The sequence below is a fragment of the Colossoma macropomum genome, unplaced genomic scaffold (genome assembly GCF_904425465.1).
Source record: "Colossoma macropomum unplaced genomic scaffold, Colossoma_macropomum, whole genome shotgun sequence".
Lineage (NCBI taxonomy): Eukaryota > Metazoa > Chordata > Actinopteri > Characiformes > Serrasalmidae > Colossoma > Colossoma macropomum.
The window spans coordinates 869,676-895,168 of NW_023494790.1; the positions used below are offsets into that span (position 1 = coordinate 869,676).

General features: G+C 41.6%; 1 protein-coding gene across 1 annotated transcript; it reads left to right on the forward strand.

Moving 5' to 3' along the window:
* Nucleotides 1–1,538: 1,538 nt before the first annotated feature.
* On the forward strand, nt 1,539–20,401 carry mmp21 (matrix metallopeptidase 21). Its single transcript, XM_036571805.1, has 8 exons — nt 1,539–1,679; nt 4,714–5,103; nt 5,161–5,440; nt 6,543–6,682; nt 7,493–7,634; nt 13,553–13,810; nt 15,747–15,919; nt 19,683–20,401. The coding sequence occupies exons 1-8, from the start codon at nt 1,539–1,541 to the stop codon at nt 19,989–19,991; spliced, it is 1,833 nt and encodes a 610-aa protein (XP_036427698.1). The 3' UTR covers nt 19,992–20,401.
* Nucleotides 20,402–25,493: the final 5,092 nt, after the last annotated feature.

The following is a 25,493-nucleotide window of genomic DNA, read 5'->3' on the forward strand; positions in this document are numbered from 1 at the left end:
ACAATAAAAATATATTTAGAAAATAACTAAATGAAAGCAAAAATGACCAACCAAAAGCAAAGTTTATTTATTTATTATTATTATTATTATTATTATTATTATTATCATCTGTTTTCATGTTTGTGTAACTGGACATTTTCTTAAGGATTTGTTAGACTTAAAGGAGAACTTTTTCAAAAAATTCTACATAATTAAATGGTTAAGTTGTAAACAGAGTCATTCAGAGTGGTTTGGTGTGAAATGCTCTGTTCTAGAGAAACTTACCGAGTCAGAACTGTTCACAGTGGTGGTGATAGGAACCAGACGTCCACCTCTAAAAGCTCCCTCACAGAAAGTTACTACATGAAATGGTTATGAATTCACTGCCTGATGTCTGACATGTTGTATTAGTTTTGGCTTAAAATGTATTTTAATCCATTTGTTTTAATCCATTCATGGTGGAGGGATACATGCAGGGCGCTGTGAGGCAAAATAGTCCCCAAAGAAAACTTATTATTTCAGATTTTTCACTATTTTCCATCATCAACATTCCATATAAACCCAGAAGACTCGTGTAGGTTCACTGGTGGTTCTGGATAGTAAATAAAATGTCTATATTTGTGTTGTAGTCATGGCGACCCCTGGTTCCTATCACCACCACTGTAAAGACATCTGAACCATTTCACACCAAACCTCTCTCTGTTTTAAGGATTATGCAATTTTTTGAAAAACTGGTGAAGTTCCCCTTAAAATCGCGCTAACTTCCTTTGCCTTTGGCAATGAGGTGTGAGAAGAACGCAGGTGCGTCTGCGTGCAGGTGTGAGGCGCGTGGCCTCGTCTGCAGGTGATTGATTCACAAACACGGTCGACTCAGCGCAGGGGCTGCGTTCTGTATCCCTCCGCCGAGCGAAACACCTTTTTTAACAGCAACGGCCGCTTTATCCTGAAATAGCTGAGAACCTCACGATAAATAAACAAATAACGCTCATATAAAAATAATCATACATATAAGTATTATATTAGTATATAAGTAAATATTAGTATTATCCAATTTACAAGAAAAACACAATCGGACAGCTTGTTGGATATGGCGGTATCACTCCGCCTAGCCGAACTCATTTTCCTCTCAAGTTGCTAGGCGACAGCTAGCTAGTTAGCTAGGTCCTTTATATTAAGTAAATAACGTAATTTATAGTTAATTTGTTTTATCTAACGTTGTAATAGGTTGGTGGATTATTATATTCAGAAACAGAAGCGAATATAGAGACAGAATAATACAAGTAAACAAAAATAAACCCGCGCTTTATCCGGTTTGATGACCGCGTGATACTTATGGGTAATGTAGTTATTATAAGTATATGATTAACGAGCCGTCCTGCTACACGTGTACTATTTTCGCGCCTCGCTGTGAGCGCGAGTCTCTGTTTGAATTTTGACTTCAAAGGAAGCGCGTGTGACGCGGTGTTCCTTTATAAACGGTCCCACAGCTCGCGCCTGTCAGACCCGCTTATACATTAGACTACAACAGATATTCTCTCGCGCTCTCTGTCTCTTTAACGATGCCGGTCCTCGCGCGGCTGATCGCCCTCCTGATCGGATTCTCTTCGGCCGAGAAGATTTTTCACCGCCGCGATCACTCGGATGTAGTTCCGCCCTCCTCCCGCCAGGCGACGCTCATCACCGACACAGACACAGCCGAGGTAAAGCCACGCTAATCTACAGCTCTCTTTCTTTCTTTCTTTCTTTCTTTCTTTCTTTCTTTCTCTTTTTAGAAAAAAAACACAAATTATATAATACAGCAACAGCAAGGGGACACCAAAAAAAGGAAAAGAGCTATTTTTAATAAGGCGTGGCCACAAGTTAATATATTTAGGCCAACTCATGACATTATTATATTCATTTGTAGCCTCAATATATTAACTTGTGGCCTCAATATATTCATTTGTAGCCTCAATATATGATTACATGGCCACAATATATTAATTTTAGCCTCAATATATTAAATTGTGGCCTCAATATATTAATTTGTAGCTTCAATATATTAATACATGGCGACAATATATTCATTTTTAGTCTCAATATATTAACTTGTGGCCTCAATATATTCATTTGTAGCTTCAATATATCAATTTGTAGCCTCAGTATATTAACTTGTGGCCTTAATATATTAACTAGTGGCTTCAGTATATTAATTTGTAGCCTCAATATATTAATACATTGCCTCAATATATTAATTTGTAGCCTCAATATATTAACTTGTGGCCTCAATATATTAACACATTGCCTCAATATATTCATTTGTAGCCTCAGTAACTTGTGGCCTCTATATATTAATGTATAGCCTCAATATGTTAATTTGTAGCCTCAGTATATTAACTCATAGGTTCAGTATAGTTACTTGTGGCCTTAATATATTAATTTGTGGCCCTGCCTTATTAAAAGTAATCACCATGTCACTCTGGGACGCGTGTGCTGTAGGGGCTCTGACAGGGAGGGGATCACACAGCGGTTTTAATGTATGACGAGCTGTCTGAAGTTAGATTAGAGGAGGTGCTTCTGGCTTTGTGCAAATGGAATTTTCCCAGCAGAGCTGTAAGTCTTACAGCATGATCAGTGAAAGAAAGACCCACATTAACCAGCAGAAATAACACAGGTGTTTAATTAATTAAGTAAAAACCTTTTTTATTGCTTTTATTGTGACAACAAAAAAGTACAGCTGAAGAGAAGATTTGACATTTTACTTTGATACGGACGTGAATAGTTTTTTGTGTTTTTGCTTCGTAAATGTAAATATATTGAAAGTAAAGTCACAGTACGCTAATTTAAAGAGGGACTTCATTTTTCCATTTACATATATGAATATGATAATTAGACTGCTGAAAAAAACAGCAAACAGCACAGACCGCCAACTTCATTGTCCTCTCCTGTAAAGTTAGTGTTTTGGAGATACTTGTTTTTCTTTGGGCCGCAATGTTAGAGTTTCGTGATTTCTGAGAAAGTTCTGCTAAAATCAGCACCTCCAAGTAGTAAAAACCCCTCTCAAAGTTGCTAACCCATGATGTCATTTCAACATGGCGGTGCCTGTGGAACAGAGGTCACTTAAAGGTGGACCGTGGTCCGAGTCCGGACCCAGATGCTGTCCTATGCGGACCTGGACCTATAACCGATAAACTATGGAGAGTTATTTGAATTTTGACGGGGTGGTCCTGTTTTAATCGGCGTAACATTTCTAGTCATTATGGTACCGGTTTAGCGGTGACTCACAGACCAATCTCATACGTTGTAAATATCACACGTGACGGTTCTCAGCCAATCAGATCTGTGCATTACTATGAGCACTGAGACTCGAGTGAGTGACGCACACACGAAGCAAGAAACAGCAGTCAGAGAAGAAAGTGAGTCAGAGGGAAGTTATTTCACATGTCGTGATCTAAAAAGAGAAAACTGATAATAAATATTGTTGAAATATGACTGAACTGTACTTTATTTGATTTGATATTCAGTTGTTGACTGTAAAAGATGTTGATATACCTACTAGGCTACTTCAGTAAACAGTATATGGCAATGAGTCATGATCCAAGTTAGTCATTATGATGTTCCGGACCTTCGCTTGAGGACATTTTCTCTAACTGGACCTTACTGAATTTTAATTAGAGACCCCTGACATGGAATAAGAAGTAACAGCGCGTTTTAAACGTTTATGGCATTTTAGTTTGGTCTGTAATTTCGATAAACAGTAAGGTGATACTCGGATCATTGTGAGGTCAGCCCTACTGTGCAACATTTTCGATTTTTTATTTTTCGGCGCTATATTACCTATTGTTTATTTAAATCAATACAGCCAAAACAATTTATGTAAAAATACCAGATGTTTAAAATATCACGAGTGTCCAGCGTAGGGTTCTCCTCTAGCAGCTGTAGCCAGTCAGCAGCCGGCCCATGTTGTCCACCCTCACACACACACACACACACACACTAACAGCAGGCCATGTAGGAGGAGAACAGAGTGAAGGACACAGCACCTCCACACTTTTGCTCCCTGCAGGTTCACCCAACACCACATGTGTAATATAAACGTGTGGGGGGTGAACAGAGTGAAGACACTGAAAATGGGTTATTTTATATGTTCTTCACAGAAAATGAGCAAAGACCAAGAATCTGAGATTAAAATAATAATAAATCACACCTTTTTTCTTTTGGTAAACATTGAAGATGGGTCCCTCAGACCTGAACACCACACAAGGGTTAAACTCAATAGAACACTAATAAAACAGCTCTTTAATTCAACTGTAATCACGACTTCAAACAGCTGATTCTGTTTTTTAAATTCTGAAAGTTATATAGGAAATTATATAGAAAATTATGAAATGGGCTATAAGATGGTGACAGGATTTACCCAACAAGAGGCCAAATTGACGAGAGAGAGGCATGTTAAAACCAGCACTACATACTTTGATTGCTTTTAATGACAGTAGATGACTTGCTGCCATAACATTTGACCACTTAATCATAGAGATCTACTAATATACATACTTGGATTGTATACAACAATGATGTTACCAAGCTTAGAGAGATGTTTAGAAGGTTAGCTTGCAAGTTGGCAGGGAAGAGGAACAAATGGCCTCAGAACTGCCGTCTAACTCAAGTTATCTTGGCTCATTTACGAATAACAGTATCTCGTTTCCGATGACTGAGCTTGGTTACTAACAATTATTTTCATGTCGTGCATCACAGCAATTTCTCTTCAAGTATGGATTCATTAAGGCAGTGAAGTGGGAGGAGCCTCCAGCCCAGAGTACTGACATGCTTCTTGATGCTGACACGGTCCTGGAGGACACTGACCCTTTCGTCCAGGAGGGGGCATCCTTGTTTCGCTCAAGTTCCGGAGGTACCTCACAGTCACCTGACTTCATCCAAGCCCTCCGAGAGTTCCAGCAGGTGTCCGGTTTAGCCGTCACGGGTCTTTTCGATGACGCCACCAAAGTGGCCATGAACAAACCCAGGTGTGGTGTCCCAGATAAGGAAGAGGACCTGGTTGAGACCACGGAGGCTAGCTCCACTGCACAGGACCTGAATGAGACCTCCACATATAATGGCACCACTCCTGAGCTTTACAACCACACAGTGACAAACAATATCACGGTCGTTCTGAACGGCACCGCCAACGAAACCCTGGCTCAGCCTAAACCAGCCACACGGAGAAAGCGCCACCTAGTGGAGCTGGTGCGTAAGAGCAGGCAGAAAAGAGAGGCCGGTGAGTGGGGCCACATGGCGTTCTCTAAGAGCGTCCTCAGATGGAGGCTCATTGGTGAGGGCTACAGCAGCCAGCTCTCCGTCGATGACCAGAGGTACATCTTCAGACTGGCCTTCAGGATGTGGAGCGAAGTCTCCCCTCTGGAGTTTGTCGAGGATTTGCACTCACCGCTGGAGGAGATCGACATCAGACTGGGCTTCGGAACAGGTGGAATATGTTTCATTGGCTTTAGAGGAGTCCTAATGAGGCTGTCAGTGTGAGGCTGTTGGTGTACATAACTGGCCCCAGTAGCTCTTATTAAATCCCATCACTATGTGTCCAAAAGTTTGTAGACACCTGCCCTAGTGTCCCTCTTTGCTGCAGTAACAGCCTCTTCTCTTCTGGGAAGGCTTTACACTAGATGTTGAACATTGCTGTCAGGATTTGATTGAGCATTAGTGAGGTCAGGTACTGATGTTGGATGAACAGTTCTGGATCCCAAATGCAACTCCAACTCATCCCAGAGGTATCAGAAGTAACCTAGCTGTAGCCAAGGCTCAGGCTGGACACAGGCTGTGCTTGTATGCTAACTGCACTATACGGTGTTGCCCACATAAGGATAGGTTCTTCTTTTGAGTTTTGTAACAACAGGTGAAACCGTTTTGGTGCTATATAGAACCCTTTTTAAAATATTCTTTATTTAAACCATATTTGACAGGTTCTCCATCATAAGGAAGAACATTGTAACCATGCAACAAACTATTTGCATATTCAAAGAGTTCTTTGAGTTGCCACAGTTCTATATATGCCGTTGTCTTTACTAAAGAACCCTTGAAAACATTTTTAAGGGTGTAGGGAGTTCTTCAGGGAGTCTTGGTTCCTCTCAGTAGTTCTTCCTCCTGGTCTTAGGGAGTCTTTAATGACACATTCTCTCTCGGTGGCGCTAATTAGGGGCTGAACCCAGATTTCTGGAAGTTGCTTTAGGACAATGTCTGTTATAACAAATACCGTACAAATAAAATTGAATTGGATTGAATTCTTTGGTAAGGAGCAGAGCCGATTAGTGCACTCAGATGATACTGTGCGGGTTGGAATGAATACCTGCAGTCATTTCCTTTGAGCACTGTGGCTACAGAATTCTGTAAGGACAGAAGAAGCATTATGCTACCAACTATAGCAGCTGTCTAGTCTGCTACGCTGAAATAACAGATTACTTCACATGGTTATAATCATATCATATAGCAGTCGGAGGCAGAGAATGAGAGCTACTGTGCTGTGCGTCACGACGTCTGTAGAGATAATGGCTTGCTTTGTTTCTCTCCCGTTATAGGACGACACCTTGGCTGCGCTCAGCGGTTTGATGGCGCTGGAAGGGAGTTTGCTCATGCGTGGTTCCTCGGTGACATCCATTTCGATGATGATGAACATTTCACGGCCCCTAACACAGGCAACGGGATCAGCTTACTCAAGGTGAAGCTCGAAATCCGACAGACACGTGTATCAGCAATTACAGAGTAAAACTGAACACCGTCCCGTATCCTCGCTGCATCACAGAAGGATTGTAGATGGATTGCCGTCCTTGAGGAGAGAAAGAACATTGGATATACACCGATCAGGCATAACATTATGACCACTTCCTTGTTTCTGCTGTGTCTGATCCACTCAGACCAGCGCAACACACACTAACACACCACCACCACGTCAGTGTTACTGCAGTGCTGAGAATGATCCACCACCCAAATAGTACCTGCTCTGTGAGGGTCCATGGGGGTCCTGACCGCTGAAGAACAGGGTAAAAGGGGGCTAACAAAGTATCAGAGAAACAGATGGACTACAGTCTGTAACTGTAGAACTACAAAGTGCACCTATATAGTAAGTGGAGCTGATAAAATGGACAATGAGCGTAGAAACAAGGAGGTGGTCAGAATGTTATGCCTGATTGGTGTATATGCTGTTAAAAAAGTACAGCACCCCCAACTTAACACACTTTCCTGCTTCATTCAGTATATTTATTTTATTAGAACTTCATTCTTGAATTTCTGCAGCTCGGTTAATCATTCTGGACACGTAACATTTCTTCATTTTTATACAGCTCTCTACTAATTAGTAGTAATCTTTGAAATTAAACAGGACTAGCATATTAGAATAATTGTGTACAATTATCTGAAACTGCACTGATTTCGTATTATTGATTCCAAACTTTTGAAAAGTACTCTAAACACACTTCCAGTGTCCAAATGAGATTTTTTCTCTGATTGTGCTTTGTTATGTCTTGCTCAGGTAGCTGTGCATGAAATTGGACACGTCCTTGGCCTGCCTCACATTTACCGTGCGGGATCCATCATGCAGCCCAGCTATCTGCCGCAGGACGCTGGCTTCGAACTCAACTGGCTCGACAGGAAGGCTATCCAGAACCTTTATGGTAAGTACCCTAGAGTACACACTAGAGCACCGGTCTCCACTCCTGCAGCTCACAGACCAGCGGAGCTTAGTGACGATGTGTTTAACCTTTTAAACTCTACGTGAGGCCAAATTTCAATTCCCACATTTCAACTTTAAATGAAATCTTAAGATTAATAACTAAATGATGTTGCATTTTTAGCCCTTAAAGTCACAGGCTTATTATTTAGTAACTACATATAAAACAGGGCTGCCTGGCTGAGTTGTTCTGAACTTATAGGAGTCAAGAAAGGAAACCGGGATTTAAAGGCTAACGGGGTTAAACACATTATATGTGCATTATATGTCTCCCTAACGGACTAGAGTTTCAGGGTGCACACCTTTAACTCTTTACATTTGTTTTGTTGTATTATTTGAATGTATGAATTATATAACTAATAATTAGTTACATAAGGTATTGCATTTCATCATCATCACTTTTATTTATATCGTGCCTTTCCCATGCTCAAGACTGCTTCAATACATAATCAACAATACATGACATAGAACACACACACTTACACACTCCACGGTTCCCATGGCTAGCAGGGGGGGATTTCACTGACCACGGTATAGAGCCACTTAGCTAGCCTGGAAAGAGTCTTTAGCCACGGGGAAAGTCTCACACTGCTACTACGGTGCATCACACAGGAGGCCGACCCGGGAAGCCTCAAAGGTCAAAAATGTCCTTTTTCCAGTAGCCAAACACCACCAGTCCAGACAACCTAATAGCAGCAATACAGTGTCACCCAGGCTTCCGGCCCAGGCAGCCACGTAGCTGCGATGTAGTGTCGCTTAGGTTCAGCAGGCCCAAGAGGCCTTGTAACCGAGGTGCTGCGCTGCTCACACAGCCGAACACTACTGGTCCAGGCAGCCCCACAGCTGTCAATCAAGCAGTCGGCCCAGGCTGCAATGTTGCGTCCCAGTCCAGAGAGCCTCGTACCCGTGATACAGCGTCTCTCCAGTGGCTGGTCTAGGCTGCATCATAGCTGAGATGTAGCAACACCCAAACAGCCAGACCAAGAAGCCAAACTCAGCCAGCAGGGAAACATCAAAACATACACACAAACAATACAAAACAAACAAAAAACCGGTGTAAAGCGGCAGCTGTGTTGCGGCAGCCGTGTTGCGCCAGCGTACTTACTTGCGTCTGTACGTTATTTGTCGAGTTCTGTACATTATTTGTCAACAAGACTTGGTAGAATTTAAATCATAACAAAATATCTTCAGTCTACAAACACATTGTCACGCATCCCTATGGCTCAGAGGTTTCCATGGACTCCATCTCCCAGAATCCTCTGGGAGATCACATGACTCCTGACCCTCCGGCACTCCAGCACCCTCAGTCACAGATCTCTCTCTCCTGAAGACTGATCTGTTACACCTGTTGACCTCTCATTAGCTTTATTATAAGGCCCGGGCTTTATTGCTTCTTTCTTGAGCTCCTGACTGTTTATTTCCTGTGCTGTGTTTTCTGGTTTTGACTGATCTTCTGCATTTTTGACTTACCCGTTTTTGCCTGACCCCTTTTGGATTGTTTTTACGGAGCCCTGCTGGTGACATCCTGTATAAATAAAAATAATGCATGGCCACGACTTAGTAAGGCGTGGGAATGAGATGATTAAGTCATGGCCACGACTTAGTGAAGCGTGGGAAGGAGATCTCAATGCGTGGCCACGCCTTATTAATGCATGGGAACAAGATCCTTATGCATGGCCATGACTTAGTAAGCCGTGATCTCATTCCCACACCTTACTAAGTCATGGCCATGCATTAGGATCTTGTTCCCATGCATTAATAAGGCGTGGCCACGCATTAGGATCCCGTTCCCACGGGTTAATAAGGCGTGGCCACGCATTATTTTTATTTACACAGGATGTCACCAGCAGGGCTCCGTAGTTTTTGCCTGTTGTTATGTTTGTGTGTCTATACTTGCTGCCCTTTCTGGATTTGACCTGTTTCCTGATAATGATTTTGGTTGACGATTCAAACAGTAAAGCCTCGATTATGATTATGCCTAGTGGACACTTTCAGATTCTCCGAAATTCTACGCTGCTGTACAGCATTTATCGACCTGTCGTTACCTGGATGTCGAGGTGCGCACACTACACGAGTGACTGCAGACGAGGCTCACACCACACACCATCTTTCACTGGAGACAGGGACGGGTCATGGGTCCCATCTCCCCTACTCTTTGACAATGAACACTGAAAATAGTGAAAAATAACTTCAATAAACAAATCTTGATTATTGAGGTTTAAAAAGCCATACACTCATTGTCCATTTTATCAGTTCTACAGTTACAGACTGTAGTCCATCTGTTTCTCTGATACTTTGTTAGCCCCCTTTTACCCTGTTCTTCAGTGGTCAGGACCCCCATGGACCCTCACAGAGCAGGTACTATTTGGGTGGTGGGTCATTCTCAGCACTGCAGTAACACTGACGTGGTGGTGGTGTGTTAGTGTGTGTTGTGCTGGTCTGAGTGGATCAGACACAGCAGTGCTGCTGGAGTTTTTAAACACCTCAGTGTCACTGCTGGACTGAGAATAGTCCACCATCCAAAAATATCCAGCCAACAGCGTCCTGTGGGCAGCATCCTGTGGGCAGCGTCCTGTGACCACTGATGAAGGACTAGAGGATGACCAACACAAACTGTGCAGCAGCAGATGAGCTATCGTCTCTGACTTTACATCTACAAGGTGGACCGACAAGGTAGGAGTGTCTAATAGAGTGGACAGTGAGTGGACACAGTGTTTAAAAACTCCAGCAGCACTGCTGTGTCTGATCCACTCGTACCAGCACAACACACACTAACACACCACCACGACGTTAGTGTTACTAAATGTCCTTCAAGATTAATAAAGTATCTATCTATCTGTCTGTCTATCTGTCTATCTATCCATTTGCTGTCAGTCGGCAATGGATCCAGATCTGCTCTTCTGTCAAACTTGCCAAAGACGAATATGAAGCATGTTTGTATTTCATGTCTCCTCGTTCTCTGAGATGTTTTTACTGTCTTGTGTGATTTTCTACTGAACTATATAAAGCAGTGCCAGTCCAGCTCTGTGTGCTCACCATGGTGAACTTCTGTGATGACTGATAAAACATTCGGAGCCAGGCAGATCAAGCACGCTAAAATAATGTGTTAATAAGTTTTCCAACATCAAACCCTGTGGTGTTGTTCAGGATATAATGTCGACACAGAAATCTCTGAAATAAGATAATAAAACCCAAAACTAATATTATTTTTTCCTACAGGCTACGGTTATAACTTCCATTATGTTTTCATTAAAAAAAGAAACACCTCTGATAAGAGTTTTATCAGCTCCTCTAGATCAGAAGCATCGTAATTAATGTTTTATTATAGGATGAGATTTAAAGCCTGGAAAAAAAGACTGAATCTAAAGTGGCTCCCAGACCGCTATTAGAAAACTGTCCAGATGACAATTCATTAAAGATAATAATCGCTTTGCTGCGAAAAAGCAAGCATAAAACATCAATTACTGCCCGAGCGTGTCCCGACAAAGCAGCTGCCGTCACATCCATCAGCGTTTTAATTTGATGTGTTCGCGAGGTTCATTACCAGTAGCAGGCCCTAATGCCGCCAGTTATTTGGGTGTTGAAGCCAAAAGCGAGCTGTAAAAAGCTGTTTGCTGGCTTGAAGAATACGCCGCCCTGTTGTAATTTTCGCTGTAATCAAATCAAGTAATGGGGTCCGTGATAAGCCCCTCAAAAAAAGGAAAAAGGTTCCTGACACTCTCATACTAATCTGCTGCATAATACTGCATGTAGCCATTGGCCATTTCTGACCACTGTGGCACTTTTAGCCAAACTATCTTATCACCCCCCCACACCCCCCCCAACAAAGACACAAAAACGAACCCCACTGTTCTCGTGCTGCAGTTACAATGTTACTGCCATACACCGATCAGGCATAACATTCTGACCACCTCCTTGTTTCTACACTCATTGTCCATTTGATCAGCTCCACTTACTATATAGGTGCACTTTGTAGTTCTACAGTTACAGACTGTAGTCCATCTGTTTCTCTGATACTTTGTTAGCCCCCTTTTACCCTGTTCTTCAGTGGTCAGGACCCCCATGGACCCTCACAGAGCAGGTACTATGTGGGTGGTGGATCAGTCTCAGCACTGCAGTAACACTGACATGGTGGTGGTGTGTTAGTGTGTGTTGTGCTGGTGCGAGTGGATCAGACACAGCAGTGCTGCTGGTGTTTTTAAACACTGTGTCCACTCACTGTCCACTCTATTAGACACTCATACCTTGTCGGTCCACCTTGTAGGTGTAAAGTCAGAGACGATAGCTCATCTGCTGCTGCACAGTTTGTGTTGGTCATCCTCTAGTCCTTCATCAGTGGTCACAGGACGCTGCCCACAGGACGCTGTTGGCTGGATATTTTTGGTTGGTGGACTATTCTCAGTCCAGCAGTGACACTGAGGTGTTTGTTATGCCTGTTTGGTGTATATACTGTAAATACACCATCACCTACTAATGTATTCAGAGATGAGTGACAAATAATTACATGTATTTAAGTAAACTTTGATTTGTTCTTTCCTGAATATTTTATTTATGCTTAACAATCAGAGCCCTTTAATTTCCTGTCAAAACAGCCATTAAGTATGTTATTTGTTTTTCCGTATTAAGAAGAAAGCATAAAACAAAAGCTAAATATATCAGCTGTGTGAGTCAGTGAGTCTCTCTTTCCCTTTATTCCAGCTTCCACTCTTTTCAGGAGACTCACTTTCAGTTCCTCAAAGAATCTGCAGACACACCTCCAAAGTTCAGTCTTAGAAGCTGGTTGATGATTTTCAAACACATTCAGTGGTGTTGAGGTCTGGACTCTGGGGTGGTCAGTCCATCGTTCAGCTTCTTTGTTTGATGTGTCCGTCTCCTTTTCTCAGTGAGGTTCTTCTTGATCAGCTACACATCCTTTCAGACCCACAGCGCTGAGTCGTCTTCTCACAGTGGAAGGATGGACAGAAACACCTGTGAATGTTTTCAGATCTGATCAGCTTGATTTTCTCCTCTCTCTCAGAGATGAAAGCTTTAAGTGCTGTTTATCTGATGGGGGCAGTTTTGGGGTCGACCAGCTCTTCCAGGTGGTTGTTAGGAGACACATTTTCCTTTGACTTTCCCGTTCCTTATGCAAGTGGATTATCTTATATCTGATCTCCTCAGAAACATCTCCTGAAAAGGGAACAACTCGTACTTATTGGCCATCTTAAAAAAGATGGTGCTTTAAGGGTTCTTTAGTAAAGAAAATGGTTCTATATAGAACCATGTTTACTCAAAGAACCCTTTGCATGATTAAAGGGTTTTGCATCTTGAAAGCGTTCTTCAGATTGATGGAAATGTGCATGAATGTGCTGCAGATGGTTCTATATTGACACTGTAACAAGAACCCATTTGGGTGCTATATAGAACCATTTTTAAAAAGATCCTATACAGAACCATCTACAGCACATTGTCCATCAGTCTAAGAAACAATCTCTCTCTCTCCCTCTCTCCCTCTCTCTCTCTCTCTCTCTCTCCCTCTCTCTCTCTCTCCCCCTCTCTCTCTCCCCCTCTCTCTCTCTCTCTGTCTCTCCTTCTCTCTCTCCCTCTCTCCCTCTCTCTGTCTCTCCCTCTCTCTCTCTCCCTCTCTCTCTCTCTCTCTCCCCCTCTCTCTCTCTCTCTGTCTCTCCTTCTCTCTCTCCCTCTCTCCCTCTCTCCCTCTCTCTGTCTCTCCCTCTCTCCCTCTCTCCCTCTCTCTGCCTCTCTCTCTCTCTCTCTCTCTCTCTCTCTCTGTCTCTCCTCTCTCCCTCTCTCCCTCTCTCTCTCTCTCTCTCTCTCTCTCTCTCTCTCTGTCTCTTTCTCTCTCTGCCTCTCTCTCTCTCTCAGGAGGCTGTAAGGGCCGGTTCAGCACTGTGTTTGATTGGATCAGAAAGGAGAAGACCCAGTACGGTGAAGTTGTGGTGCGTTTTAACACCTACTTCATGCGGGACGGCTGGTACTGGCTGTACGAGAACCGGAATAACAGAACCCGGTACGGAGATCCGGTTTCAGTGCCGGTCGGATGGCACGGAATTCCTGCGGCTGGCGTGGACGCGTACGTTCATGTGTGGACGCGCAAGACAGATGCGGCGTATTTCTTTAGAGGTAAACTCTCTCAGTGGAACCTACACTGATAGATATAGATGTATGCAAAAGTTTAGGCACCCAAGTGAAATACAGTGTTGTTGTTTATGTTCTAATTGAAAAATGAGTTAACAAGCATCCTCTACAGAGAGAGAACTTCAACACAAGTCTGTGCATAATTGCTGTTTATTTGCTGAATTTAACATAATAAAAATATATGATCTGTAAAGAAAGTTACAGAACATTTTATATTAAAAATCAGTCAATATGTTAGCAAATTAATACACATTGTGCACTTAGTAAGTGAGCAAAACGTAATTAGACTGGGGTGTTCACACTTGTGCATACGTGAATGGATGGATGGATAGATAGATAGATAGATAGATAGATAGATAGATAGATAGATAGATAGATTTATGTACTTTAGTGCCCCTAAATGTTAAGCAGTTTGTTATTTGTGGGTTTCCGTGTAGTGTTTCTAATGATGGTGTTTACTGGAATTTATACAACAGTTAGTTCCGACCACGCGAGCTGATTGGTTGAGAAGCGTTCAATTTTTCACAAACACTGTATCACTCCGCTGAGACGCCATTGCTAAGCGACAACTTTGACAGCTGTAGGAGACGCTCAAGACATTTGAACGTTTTTACTTCTTACTTTACAAACAGAAAACGGACACTTTTAAGATCACATTTGACCGACAGCCGATTTGGTCAGACTCTGAAGATGAGACGACACTAAATTCCCAAACTGTCATCACCACTGAGCAGCTTTTCAGTCGGCAGCTGTGACAGAAGAACAGCTGAACAACCTGGAATCAGCCAGAAATGAACCCAACACCATTCGCCAAACTAAATGGGCTGTAAGATGCTTTACAGACTGGCTGGAACAAAACAACATTAATACTGATCTGGCAAAAACTGACAAAACTGAGCTGAACCTGATATTGCGGCAGTTTTGTGGCTCAGTCTGATTTGGTCAGACTCTGAAGATCAGACTACACGTTTAGCGAATGGTGTTGGGTTCATTTCTGGCTGATTCCAGGTTGTTCAGCTGTTCTTCTGTCACAGCTGCCGACTGAAAAGCTGCTCAGTGGTGATGACAGTTTGGGAATTTAGTGTGAGGAGCTGGAGAACGAACTGCCGGCTCGTTACTCTGGTGTAGCAACAAGCTGCTCGTTAAGGAACTATAATTTGGTGAAGGAACTGCGAACATTAAAACATATTAAACGCCGCGTTCACGGCCCAGTTTATTAATTTATTACTGTATTTATTAACTGTTGTATTAAAGCAATAGAACACTCGAGGAGTGTGTTATCGCCAATAACATCACGGCTGTGATGATCTACGGCGACCAAATCACAGCCGTGATGTTATTTCGTGATAACACACTCCCTCTGTGTTCTACTGCTTAAATAATGATATGTTAAGATAAGATAAGATAATCCTTTATTAGTCCCACAACGGGGAAATTCCCAGTGCTACAGCAGCAAAATGATAGCAAGGCACTCAAGAAAAGAAGTAACAAAGTAATTAACCTTGTTAGTTACTTAACACGGTTACAGTTTGTTACTTGTTACTGTATAGACAAAATATATAACACTAAAGATAACAATATTAACTCTATCATTCACATAAACTCTGTTCACACAAAACTGACAATATAAACACTGTAAAGATATTTTACCCGAATTACACATGGAGTATTGATCATATTACCCATGTGATGGTGATGAATTAACAGTATCATAACATCACAAACAGAAAAGCAAGAAAACCTTTACACTACAGAGATATTTAACACGTATTTCACATGGAGTATTGATTATATTGCACACAGGAAATGGTGATGAATTCACAGTTTATGTGAGGTCTAATGGGACGTGGAGGAGGTTCTACTGGGTTGTTGTAACAGATGCAGTTGTGTGTGAGATTTACACTTTGAACACCTGTCGCAGGTACGCAGTATTGGAGGTACGACAGTGAGAGCGATCAGGTCTTCTCTCGGGACGCTGATGGGCAGCGCTATCCTCGTCTCATCTCAGAAGGCTTCCCTGGAGTCCCCAGCCCCGTCGACACGGCCTACTACGACAGGAGAGACGCACACATCTACTTCTTCAGAGGCTCGATGGTGAGAGCTGTGAAAGCGCTGATAGTTTAGTGTGTATGGTATTGGAAACCGCTATATAACCTTTTGACTGCAAACATTAATCTACATTATATTATATCTGTCTGTATGACATAAGCCACATACCAGTAACATTTTATTGTTACTCTGATTAAATAATTAAGCAAATATTAAGTGATTTCCGACGTGAATCGTGTTCTGAATGTGTGCTTATGCTCGGAAACTATCACAATGCATTGAACAATAAAGGCAGCATGGAGCTTCTTTCATACAGAGATAGGAAACACGTTTGCTCACAGAAAGCCCAATTCCACATCCTCATCCATTTTACTGACCAGAGTGGACATGCATGCTCACCAGCTAGTCTGGGAGCAGATTTTAATCACTTTAACAAGACAAAGACTCACAATTTATCACTGGAGAGACTTTTGTCTGTTTGAGTTGAAGGAAAAACTGAGGGCACTTAACCGAAACGATCATAAACATAAACAAAATCATAATCGTTTTCATCTGCAGTGCTCTGTAAAAGCCAGACAGCATCGTTCATTTATTTAATTTCCAGTCAAAACAGCTATTAAGTACACGCTACTGATTTTTCTGAGGACATTAAAATATAAGATAATTCATTTGCATAAGGAAAGAGAAAGTCAAAGGAAATGAAGAGAGAAAACAGGAGTTTTCAAAAGTTCAAAAAATGATTAAAAGCTACAGAGAAAACTGTGTCTCCACCTGGAAGAGCTGGTCGACCCCAAAACTGCCCCCATCAGATAAACAGCACTTAAAGCTTTCATCTCTGAGAGAGGAGAAAATTTCCACTTTCAGCAGTTTGATTTTACACATTGAGTGTTTTGCTGTATTTATAATGTCATAAAACCCCTATTTATGCAATCATCTGTAATGTAAGTCATTACATGTGAAAAGTTGGACGAAAGCAAATGTATTTATTTACCGTTTGCTTGATTTTGACCGCAGTGTTAATTAAATTGTTTATTATTTGTGTGAGAATCTCTAGGCAATAAAACGACAACTGCTAGATTAACTTCTGCTCACTTTAATTATATTAACCTCAAATCTGTAGGAGGAACATTTATTTAGCAAGAGCTTTAATTTATTACTGATGATTGTTCAGAACAGCAGATGTGTGTGGGATTGTTGGTTATATGTGTTGGTTGGAAAAAGTGTGGCTGGTCTCAGGGGGCTAATATCATTATTAGGCCATTAATGATTATGTTTAGTCCAGATTTGATTGCTGTTTATCACATTAACAAACAGTTTGCAGGATGCAGATCACCTGGAAAATGTTCCACCCAGCAGTGTTACTCATGTGTGTTAGTGTCTGTGTGTGTGTGTTTGTGTGACGTCTGATTTATTGTGTTTATTGCATTATGATGTGTAATGTCGGTATGTAGAATACAGTGCAAGTGTCAGAGACCACGCTTTCCAGAATAAACAGGGCATTAAGTACAAGTAAGAAGGAAGACAATGGACAATAAGTGAAAAGCAGGACTTTCCAAAAGTTCAAAAACTGATTAAGAGCTCCAGAGAAAATGGGGCTCCCAACGGCCACCTGGAAGAGCTGGTCGACCCCAAAACTGCCCCCATCAGATAAACAGCACTTAAAGCTTTCATCTCTGAGAGAGAGGAGAAAATCAAGCTGCTTCAGATCTGAAAACATCCACAGGTGTTTCTGTCCATCCTTCCACTGTGAGAAGACGACTCAGCGCTGTGGGTCTGAAAGGATGTGTAGCTGATCAAGAAGAACCTCACTGAGAAAAGGAGACGGACACATCAAACAAAGAAGCTGAACGATGGACTGACCACCCCAGAGTCCAGACCTCAACATCACTGAATGGGGTTGATGTAAGCGTCCAGCCTGCACAGCTGGCTGCCAGCAGAGGGCAACGGTGGCGAAGTGCCATAACTTTAGGGAACTCCAATTCCCAGAAGCCCTTGGGCTGATTACACCTGTGGACTCCTCTACTTAAGGCTGTGGCAAACAGCAGCCCTTTGTCACACCTTTGTAGAGGGGTGACTGGTACAGTACGCAGCCCAGGTGGGTATTTAAACAAAAAGAAAAGAAAAAACAAAAAGAAAATTTAAAAAAAGAAAAGAGGGCTGAAAAAAACAAACAAAAAACAAAATAGAGGAATTGGCCCAAAATAAGGCATGAGCTACAAACGGCTCCAAGTCATACAAAAGGTGTTTGCTCTAAGAGCAAACGTGTGAAGCATAAAGTCTGCCTCCCCTTCCAGCGGTAACCCCACGGGCCGCCGATCAGTACATTGGCGGTCCGAGCCTGGCTCTGGGTCACCTCATCCCCAGTGTGACAATTCACGTCTCGTTACCTCAATACATTTGTTTAACACCCTTTCTCACGGGTTTTCATCTTTGCCTTTGGGTCCGCCTCCCTGCCGTCCTGTACCATTTGATTACTTCAGAAAACAATCAACCAGCTTCTAAGACTGAACTTTGGAGGTGTGTCTGCAGATTCTTTGAGGAACTGAAAGTGAGTCTCCTGAAAAGAAAGGAAGCTGGAATAAAGGTTGAGAGGTGGACACAAGACATACTGACAGTGTGATACTGTATTTAGTTATTGAGGCGTCTGCGTTTCTTCCTGTTAAATATGTTTTCTGCTTTTTTTCCCTGGTTACTGACCACACAGTCTGCAGCAGTGATGCAGCAGTGATGTCATGTGTTCTGCCTGTCAAAGATTTGGGGACATCAAACTTTTTAATAAATCAGCTTTTTTTTGTTACCAGTTTAACATATTAACAACTAACCAGGTTTATTTAGAGATTTAGAGGAAAATGATGTCACAATTAATATCACAGTAAATTTTGTGTCAGTAAAAACATTACAAATGCGTGTGTGTAGCTCAGTCAGTAGCTGTAACTACTGCACAACCTTTAATATGTATAGTCATTCTTTTAGTTTGATTATAGTTTTTGTGAATTTTTCATTTTTAGTCATTGAGTGTGTTTACATGCACTTAATAATCTGATTATAATCAGATTTCTGCAGTTATCTGATTATTCAAATGGTCGTGTAAACAGCACACTGATTTCTTAGAGCAAGGTCTAGGAATCTGATTAAGAAATCTGAGAAAGAGGCTGGATTTTAGCTCAGTAATCAGATTTCTCAGTGCATATAAACTGTTACTCTGATTTCTTTCGGATTTCTCAGTCTGAGCGTGTGTGAAAACAGACTGCAGTACCAGAAATAAGCATCAGCGTCACCACAAGACACAGCAAAACACTTTTGGAGCGACACTGAAACCAAATACATGCTCAACGAAATGAAGGATTTAAATATTCTTCATCTTCTAGACGATGTTTGTTCATATTTTCAGGGTAAAGTGGCGCAATGTTTAAAAAAAAGCCGCAGCTGGAAGTTTGGGGTTTATGTTACGTTTACGTCGCGTCTTCTTCTGTGAGTTTATTGGCTGGTTGTAAAGCAGAAATCTGATTACGGTCTGACTCATGTAGACCTGGAGTTTCCCATTATCTGATTATTCAAGTGCATATAAATGCATTGATCAGATTACTGACAAAATCTGATTTTCTGCAGTTATCGGATGATGAAGTGCATTAAAAAGGCACTCATTGTCTCCAATATTTCCACGTGTGAAACCCTCAGAACACACCTGGTTATTCTTTAATAAATTATTGCAAGCCATTAAAGAAAACATGCTCATTTGTAATAAAACCATGCAAAACCATGAGCTCAAACTTTTGACAGTTAGTATATTTAATATGTTTATTTTCAGGTTTATAGGTTTGATGTCAGAGCTAACCGGCTAGCCGCCGGCTCTCCCAAGAAGATGACCGAGCTGTTTCCCGCTGTCGCCGCAGGTGACCATCCTGTGGCTAAACTGGACGCAGCTTACTTCTCATATACTCACAATGCACTCTTCCTGCTGAAGGGCACCTCCTACTGGCGGGTGGTGGGGAGCAGGGAGCGCAGGCTGAAGGCATGGCTGCCCTACAACGGCCTTCTGCCCCGAAGAGAGGTGGACCAGCAGTGGTTCGACATCTGTGACGTCCACGTCAGCTCTCTGAAGACCTCACGCAGGTGACGGGGGGTTTATGATGGTAACGGCTGGACAGCACAGTGGATAACCATCACCCTGCACTTAGATGATTCACCTGTTAATGCAAGTCGCCCTGGATAAGAGCATCTGCTAACTGCACAGTGGAGTAAACATGAGCACAGATGTTTGGATCATAGACAGCGATTGAGCTGAATCATTTATATAGCGATGCTAAGATTACTTTTCTACGCACATCCAAGAGCAGACCGATTTACTCTGTTACTCCTGTCTTGGAATCATGTTTGGCTGTGCTGCCCCTAAAGACACTAAAGGACATTTTCTCTAACTTGGATTCAGCCTATCTTTGGACCAAACTGGAATTCCAGTGGTGTTTAACCATTTAATACATGTACATTTCTACTCATACAGTCATAAAGTTCGGTCAGATACAGATATATGAATATGGCATCCTGCAGAATTTAGACTCAGATTTCTTTACAGTGGTGGTGATAGGAACCGGACGTCGCCATGACTACAACACAAATATAAACATTTTATTTACTATCCAGAACCACCAGTGAACCTACACGAGTCTTCTGAGTTAACTAGTGGAAAATCTGAAATAATACGTTTTCTTTGGGGACTATTTTGCATCACAACACCCTGCATATCATGTATCCCTCCACCATGAATTAATTTTAAGAACCAAAACCTTCTCAAAACTATCATAAAACAATGTGTCAAATATCAAGCCATGTATTCATAAACATTTCATGTAGTAACTTTCTGTGAGGGAGCTTTTAGAGGTGGACGTCTGGTTCCTATCACCACCACTGTGAACAGTTCTGACTCAGGAAGTTTCTCTAGAACAGAGCGTTTCACACCAAACCACTCTGAACCACTCTGAATGACTTTTAATTCTGCAGAAATTATGAAAGTTTAGTGGGATTTCCCTTTAAGCATAGTTTGATTTTACGCATTGAGCGTCTTGCTTTATTTAAAGTCTAATAAAAACCCTATTTATATAAACATCTGTAATGTAAGTCATTACATGTGAAAAGTTGGACGAAAGCAAATGTATTTATTTACCGTTTGCCTGATTTTGACCGCAGTGTTAATTAAATTGTTTATTATTTGTGTGAGAATCTCTAGGCAATAAAACGACAACTGCTAGATTAACTTCTGCTCACTTTAATTATATTAACCTCAAATCTGTAGGAGGAACATTTATTTAGCAAGAGCTTTAATTTATTACTGATGATTGTTCAGAACAGCAGATGTGTGTGGGATTGTTGGTTATATGTGTTGGTTGGAAAAAGTGTGGCTGGTCTCAGGGGGCTAATATCATTATTAGGCCATTAATGATTATGTTTAGTCCAGATTTGATTGCTGTTTATCACATTAACAAACAGTTTGCAGGATGCAGATCACCTGGAAAATGTTCCACCCAGCAGTGTTACTCATGTGTGTTAGTGTCTGTGTGTGTGTGTTTGTGTGACGTCTGATTTAGTACAAGTTACTCATTTACCATGAGATCTTTATGAGGAAATTAGATTTAAGATTGTCCACCTGCACAACTAAGGAGGAAAACAAAAAGATGGAGTTCAGAAAACTCCTGACAACCACCTGGAAGAGCTGGTCGACCCCAAAACTGCCCCCATCAGATAAACAGCACTTAGAGCTTTCATCTCTGAGAGAGAGGAGAAAATCAAGCTGATCAGATCTGAAAACATCCACAGGTGTTTCTGTCCATCCTTCCACTGTGAGAAGACGACTCAGCGCTGTGGGTCTGAAAGGATGTGTAGCTGATCAAGAAGAACCTCACTGAGAAAAGGAGACGGACACATCAAACAAAGAAGCTGAACGATGGACTGACCACCCCAGAGTCCAGACCTCAACACCACTGAATGTGTTTGATCACTTCAGAAAATGATCAACCAGCTTCTAAGACTGAACTTTGGAGGCGTGTCTGCAGATTCTTTGAGGAACTGAAAGTGAGGCTCCTGAACAGAATTGAAGCTGGAATAAAGGGAAAGAGAGACTCACTGAGACTGAACAGCTGAGAGTAGATTTAGTCATTTTGAGTCTAATTTTCTGTAACGTTTTCTTCTTTTTTAGAACACTGTAAATAACTTAACGGGTGTTATGACTAGAAATAAATGAAGGGTGTGCTCTGACTGACGTATCACTGTCCGATGCTGTGAGCTGCTGGTGTGTTACTATGTGATGGTTTCCTACACTGTTGGATTTGATGTGCTTTTCGTCGTGAAATGATCAACTTGCTAGCAAACTGATTATCAACAAGGTTAGTTTTAGGTTTAGAGTTAGGGTTAGGATTAGAGACGGCAGTTCAGTCAAATTTAATATTCAAATTTGTAAGTAATTAATCAAGAAATATTCAAATAATATCAGTCCACCAAAACAACACTTCCATAGTAGATGATGTCGTGATTTACACCAACGTCTGCTTACACATCATCTAACGCTACTAATCCTGTCACATCATATATGACCTACTACCTTTTAGCTGGATAACCACATCTGTCTGATACCAAACTTAAATCATAAACATTTAATAAACAATAAATAGATAAATTCTATCGGGGGGCGGCACGGTGGCGCTCACAGCAAGAATGGCCTGGGTTTGATTCCCGGCCGGGTGACCAGGGTCATTTCTGTGTGGAGTTTGCATGTTCTCCCCGTGTCTGCGTGGGTTTCCTCCGGGTACTCCGGTTTCCTCCCACAGTCCAAAAACATGCAGTCAGGCTGATTGGACGTGCTAAATTGCCCCTAGGTGTGAGTGACTGTGTGATTGTGTATGTCTGTCTGTCTGTCTGCCCTGTGATGGACTGGCGACCTGTCCAGGGTGTATCCTGCCTTCCACCCAATGACAGCTGGGATAGGCTCCAGCACCCCACCGTGACCCAGAAGGATAAGCGGTTTAGATGATGTATGTATGTATCGGGAGGTGTCTGTCCCAAACCCTAAATTTACTAAATAATACTTTTTTTATTCTTGTTCAAAATATCTTCTTAATTTCTTTCAAAATAAAGCTGAAAGATGTACATTTATCATTTGAACTTCATTTAAAAAATGCTGTCCCACATTTTCATGTCGTTACAGAAATACCAAAAGTTTTTCTCTGTGGGCGGAGCCTTATTTTAGCCACGCCCCTGTATTTTAGAGCAGGAAGTGAGGCTGCATCCCTGTCCCTCATGGCCACATGGTGAGCAGTTAGATCCCATTGTTTTGAAGTAAATGAGTCCCAAAGTCTGAAAATCAGTGTGAAACGTCATGATCACTACTGAAACATTTTCTGCAATTAGGTAAACTTTTTGGTATTTTTATAAAAATATAATATGTAAAGATATTAAATATTGTATTTTATGTGTGTTCAAAGCAGTGTTTGCTGGTCGCCATTTTGAGTTCTGCTCAAAATGAGCTAAAGCTGTCTCCACCAAAACAGTCACTACTGAAACATTTGGTAAAATTTATTATAATCAAATAAACATAATTAAGAATTAGGGTTATTTACAGCAAAAGGAGAACAGATTAGAAACACTGACCGAAACTGGCTCCACGCTGCCCTCTGGTGGAGCTTCTGACATCTCATAGTTCTTCAGTATGAGAATTTGTAACAATTAAGAAAGCTATATTGCATAAAAAATCCTAAATAATTTTTCAATAATTTTAATTTTCACAAATATTTTAATATACAAGTCACAGGCAACATCTGAGACTTATGTCAAGGGGGTCAACTGTACAGTAAGTTTAAAACCTAGTTTTTACAAATAACCTATATTTATCAAAGTATAAACAATGTCCTACCTTAGTGAAGTGCAAGACGGCGCCCACTGGGCATGGCATCAAATGCACTGACTGTTCCATGTGAATGGCCCATTCAAGTACACCGAAGTATAATTCCTTGTAGGAACCCATAGCAGAGTCAGCATCTGATCCAGACACTGTCACTTTGCCAGACCTCCTCGGTGGACGCTGTGGGCCTCAGTAGTTGTTTTGAGCGCATAAGTCAACCAGGAGCTTCAGGAGTTTTTGAAAGTTGTTCCCATTGCTAGCAAAGTAGAGACTGTGCTACTAGCTGTGCTACTAGTTAGGCTCTTGACCACAGCATAATTTAAACTTAGTGACTGCAGTGCCGACACAGTTTTAACAATAAATGGTCTTAAACTCTGGAGTTAATGTAGAACTGCTAATTCACCCTTTAACCCTGAAGGTCAGCGCAGACTGCTGGTCACCATAGCAACGCGGACAACAGTCTCGTCTAGCTAGTAGCTAACGAAACGGCAAAGAGAGAGATTTAAGACAAACACTGATAATTTGGAGATGAATTGACTTAATTGCATTTATAATCACTCCAGCTGGTTTCCTGATACGTTTAATCTGCAGTGAGAAACTCAAACACTAAAAAGCCACGAAGCTGAAGTCAGCTTGTTCGCCAGTTCCAGCTGAAATGGTGCAGCAGTTACATTCTTGCGCCTCTGGCACCATTTAAGGCGGAACGGGAAAATTAGAACAAGAAGCTGGAGAATAGGAAGCTGAATTCAACCGTGTAAAAATTGAACGTTGAGAGACATTTTACAAGAAACTGTTCTACTATTGTGGAAAAGTTCCCTGCCGGAGATGCGAGAAAAGTGGGAGCCAAAGCTTGAAGTAGAGTAAAGTAAGCCAGCATTTTCGTTTATATTATATTTTTCTTCTATACTAGTACTTTAGCACATACTGAGACAGATTTACAGTCAAGATAGTAAAATGGACATAAAATGTTGTGGCTCACAAAGTTGTTTGATGTTTGTTGAAAGGATAAAATGGCTCTTCTTAACATTTGGGTTGCCAACGTCTGCGATAGTACATTGCATTGCATAAAAGCTCATTGCATCAGAATACAGGCTGCCCCCTAGTGTCGTGGAGTTCAGTCTGTATACATACTAGATAGTTGTGATAATTGTCAATATTACATAATTAAGGTGAGTTGGTGAACATTGCACCAGGGGCAAATGCCCCCCCCGCCCCTGCTTGCCCCTTCCAAATGTCGCCCATGATTGCAGTTATATATTTTTAGGTTGTACTGACTCCACACACCCCGTCTCGTCTCCAGGCTTTTTACTGTTATTTTACTGTTCTGTTTAAAACATTCGGTTATGAAAAGGTACAAATACGAACTTTTCACCTGGAAAAACTTATTTAAGGTTCACAATCAGACCTTAAAACCACTGTTGGAGCTTTGAGGGAACATTTACACCTTTATTACCTTATTGAATGAAATATGAACCTGCACAGGTTTCTAACGGTGTAGTGTTTAAATGTTTGATGTGCTGCTGTAGTCAGTAACTGAGTTCGAGTCTCCATGCTGGTGTCGGTAAACCGAGTGAATTTACTCTTGTTGACATCATGAATTCATTTCGCTGCACGTGCTAAAGGAGGCGTATGGATTTGTAAAGCAGCAGTGAAAAGGAGGCTGGGTCGTGCTTTCTGATGTCCAATTTGAGCTGCTCCAAATGAACAGAGACTGGCAGAGCAGCCATTGAT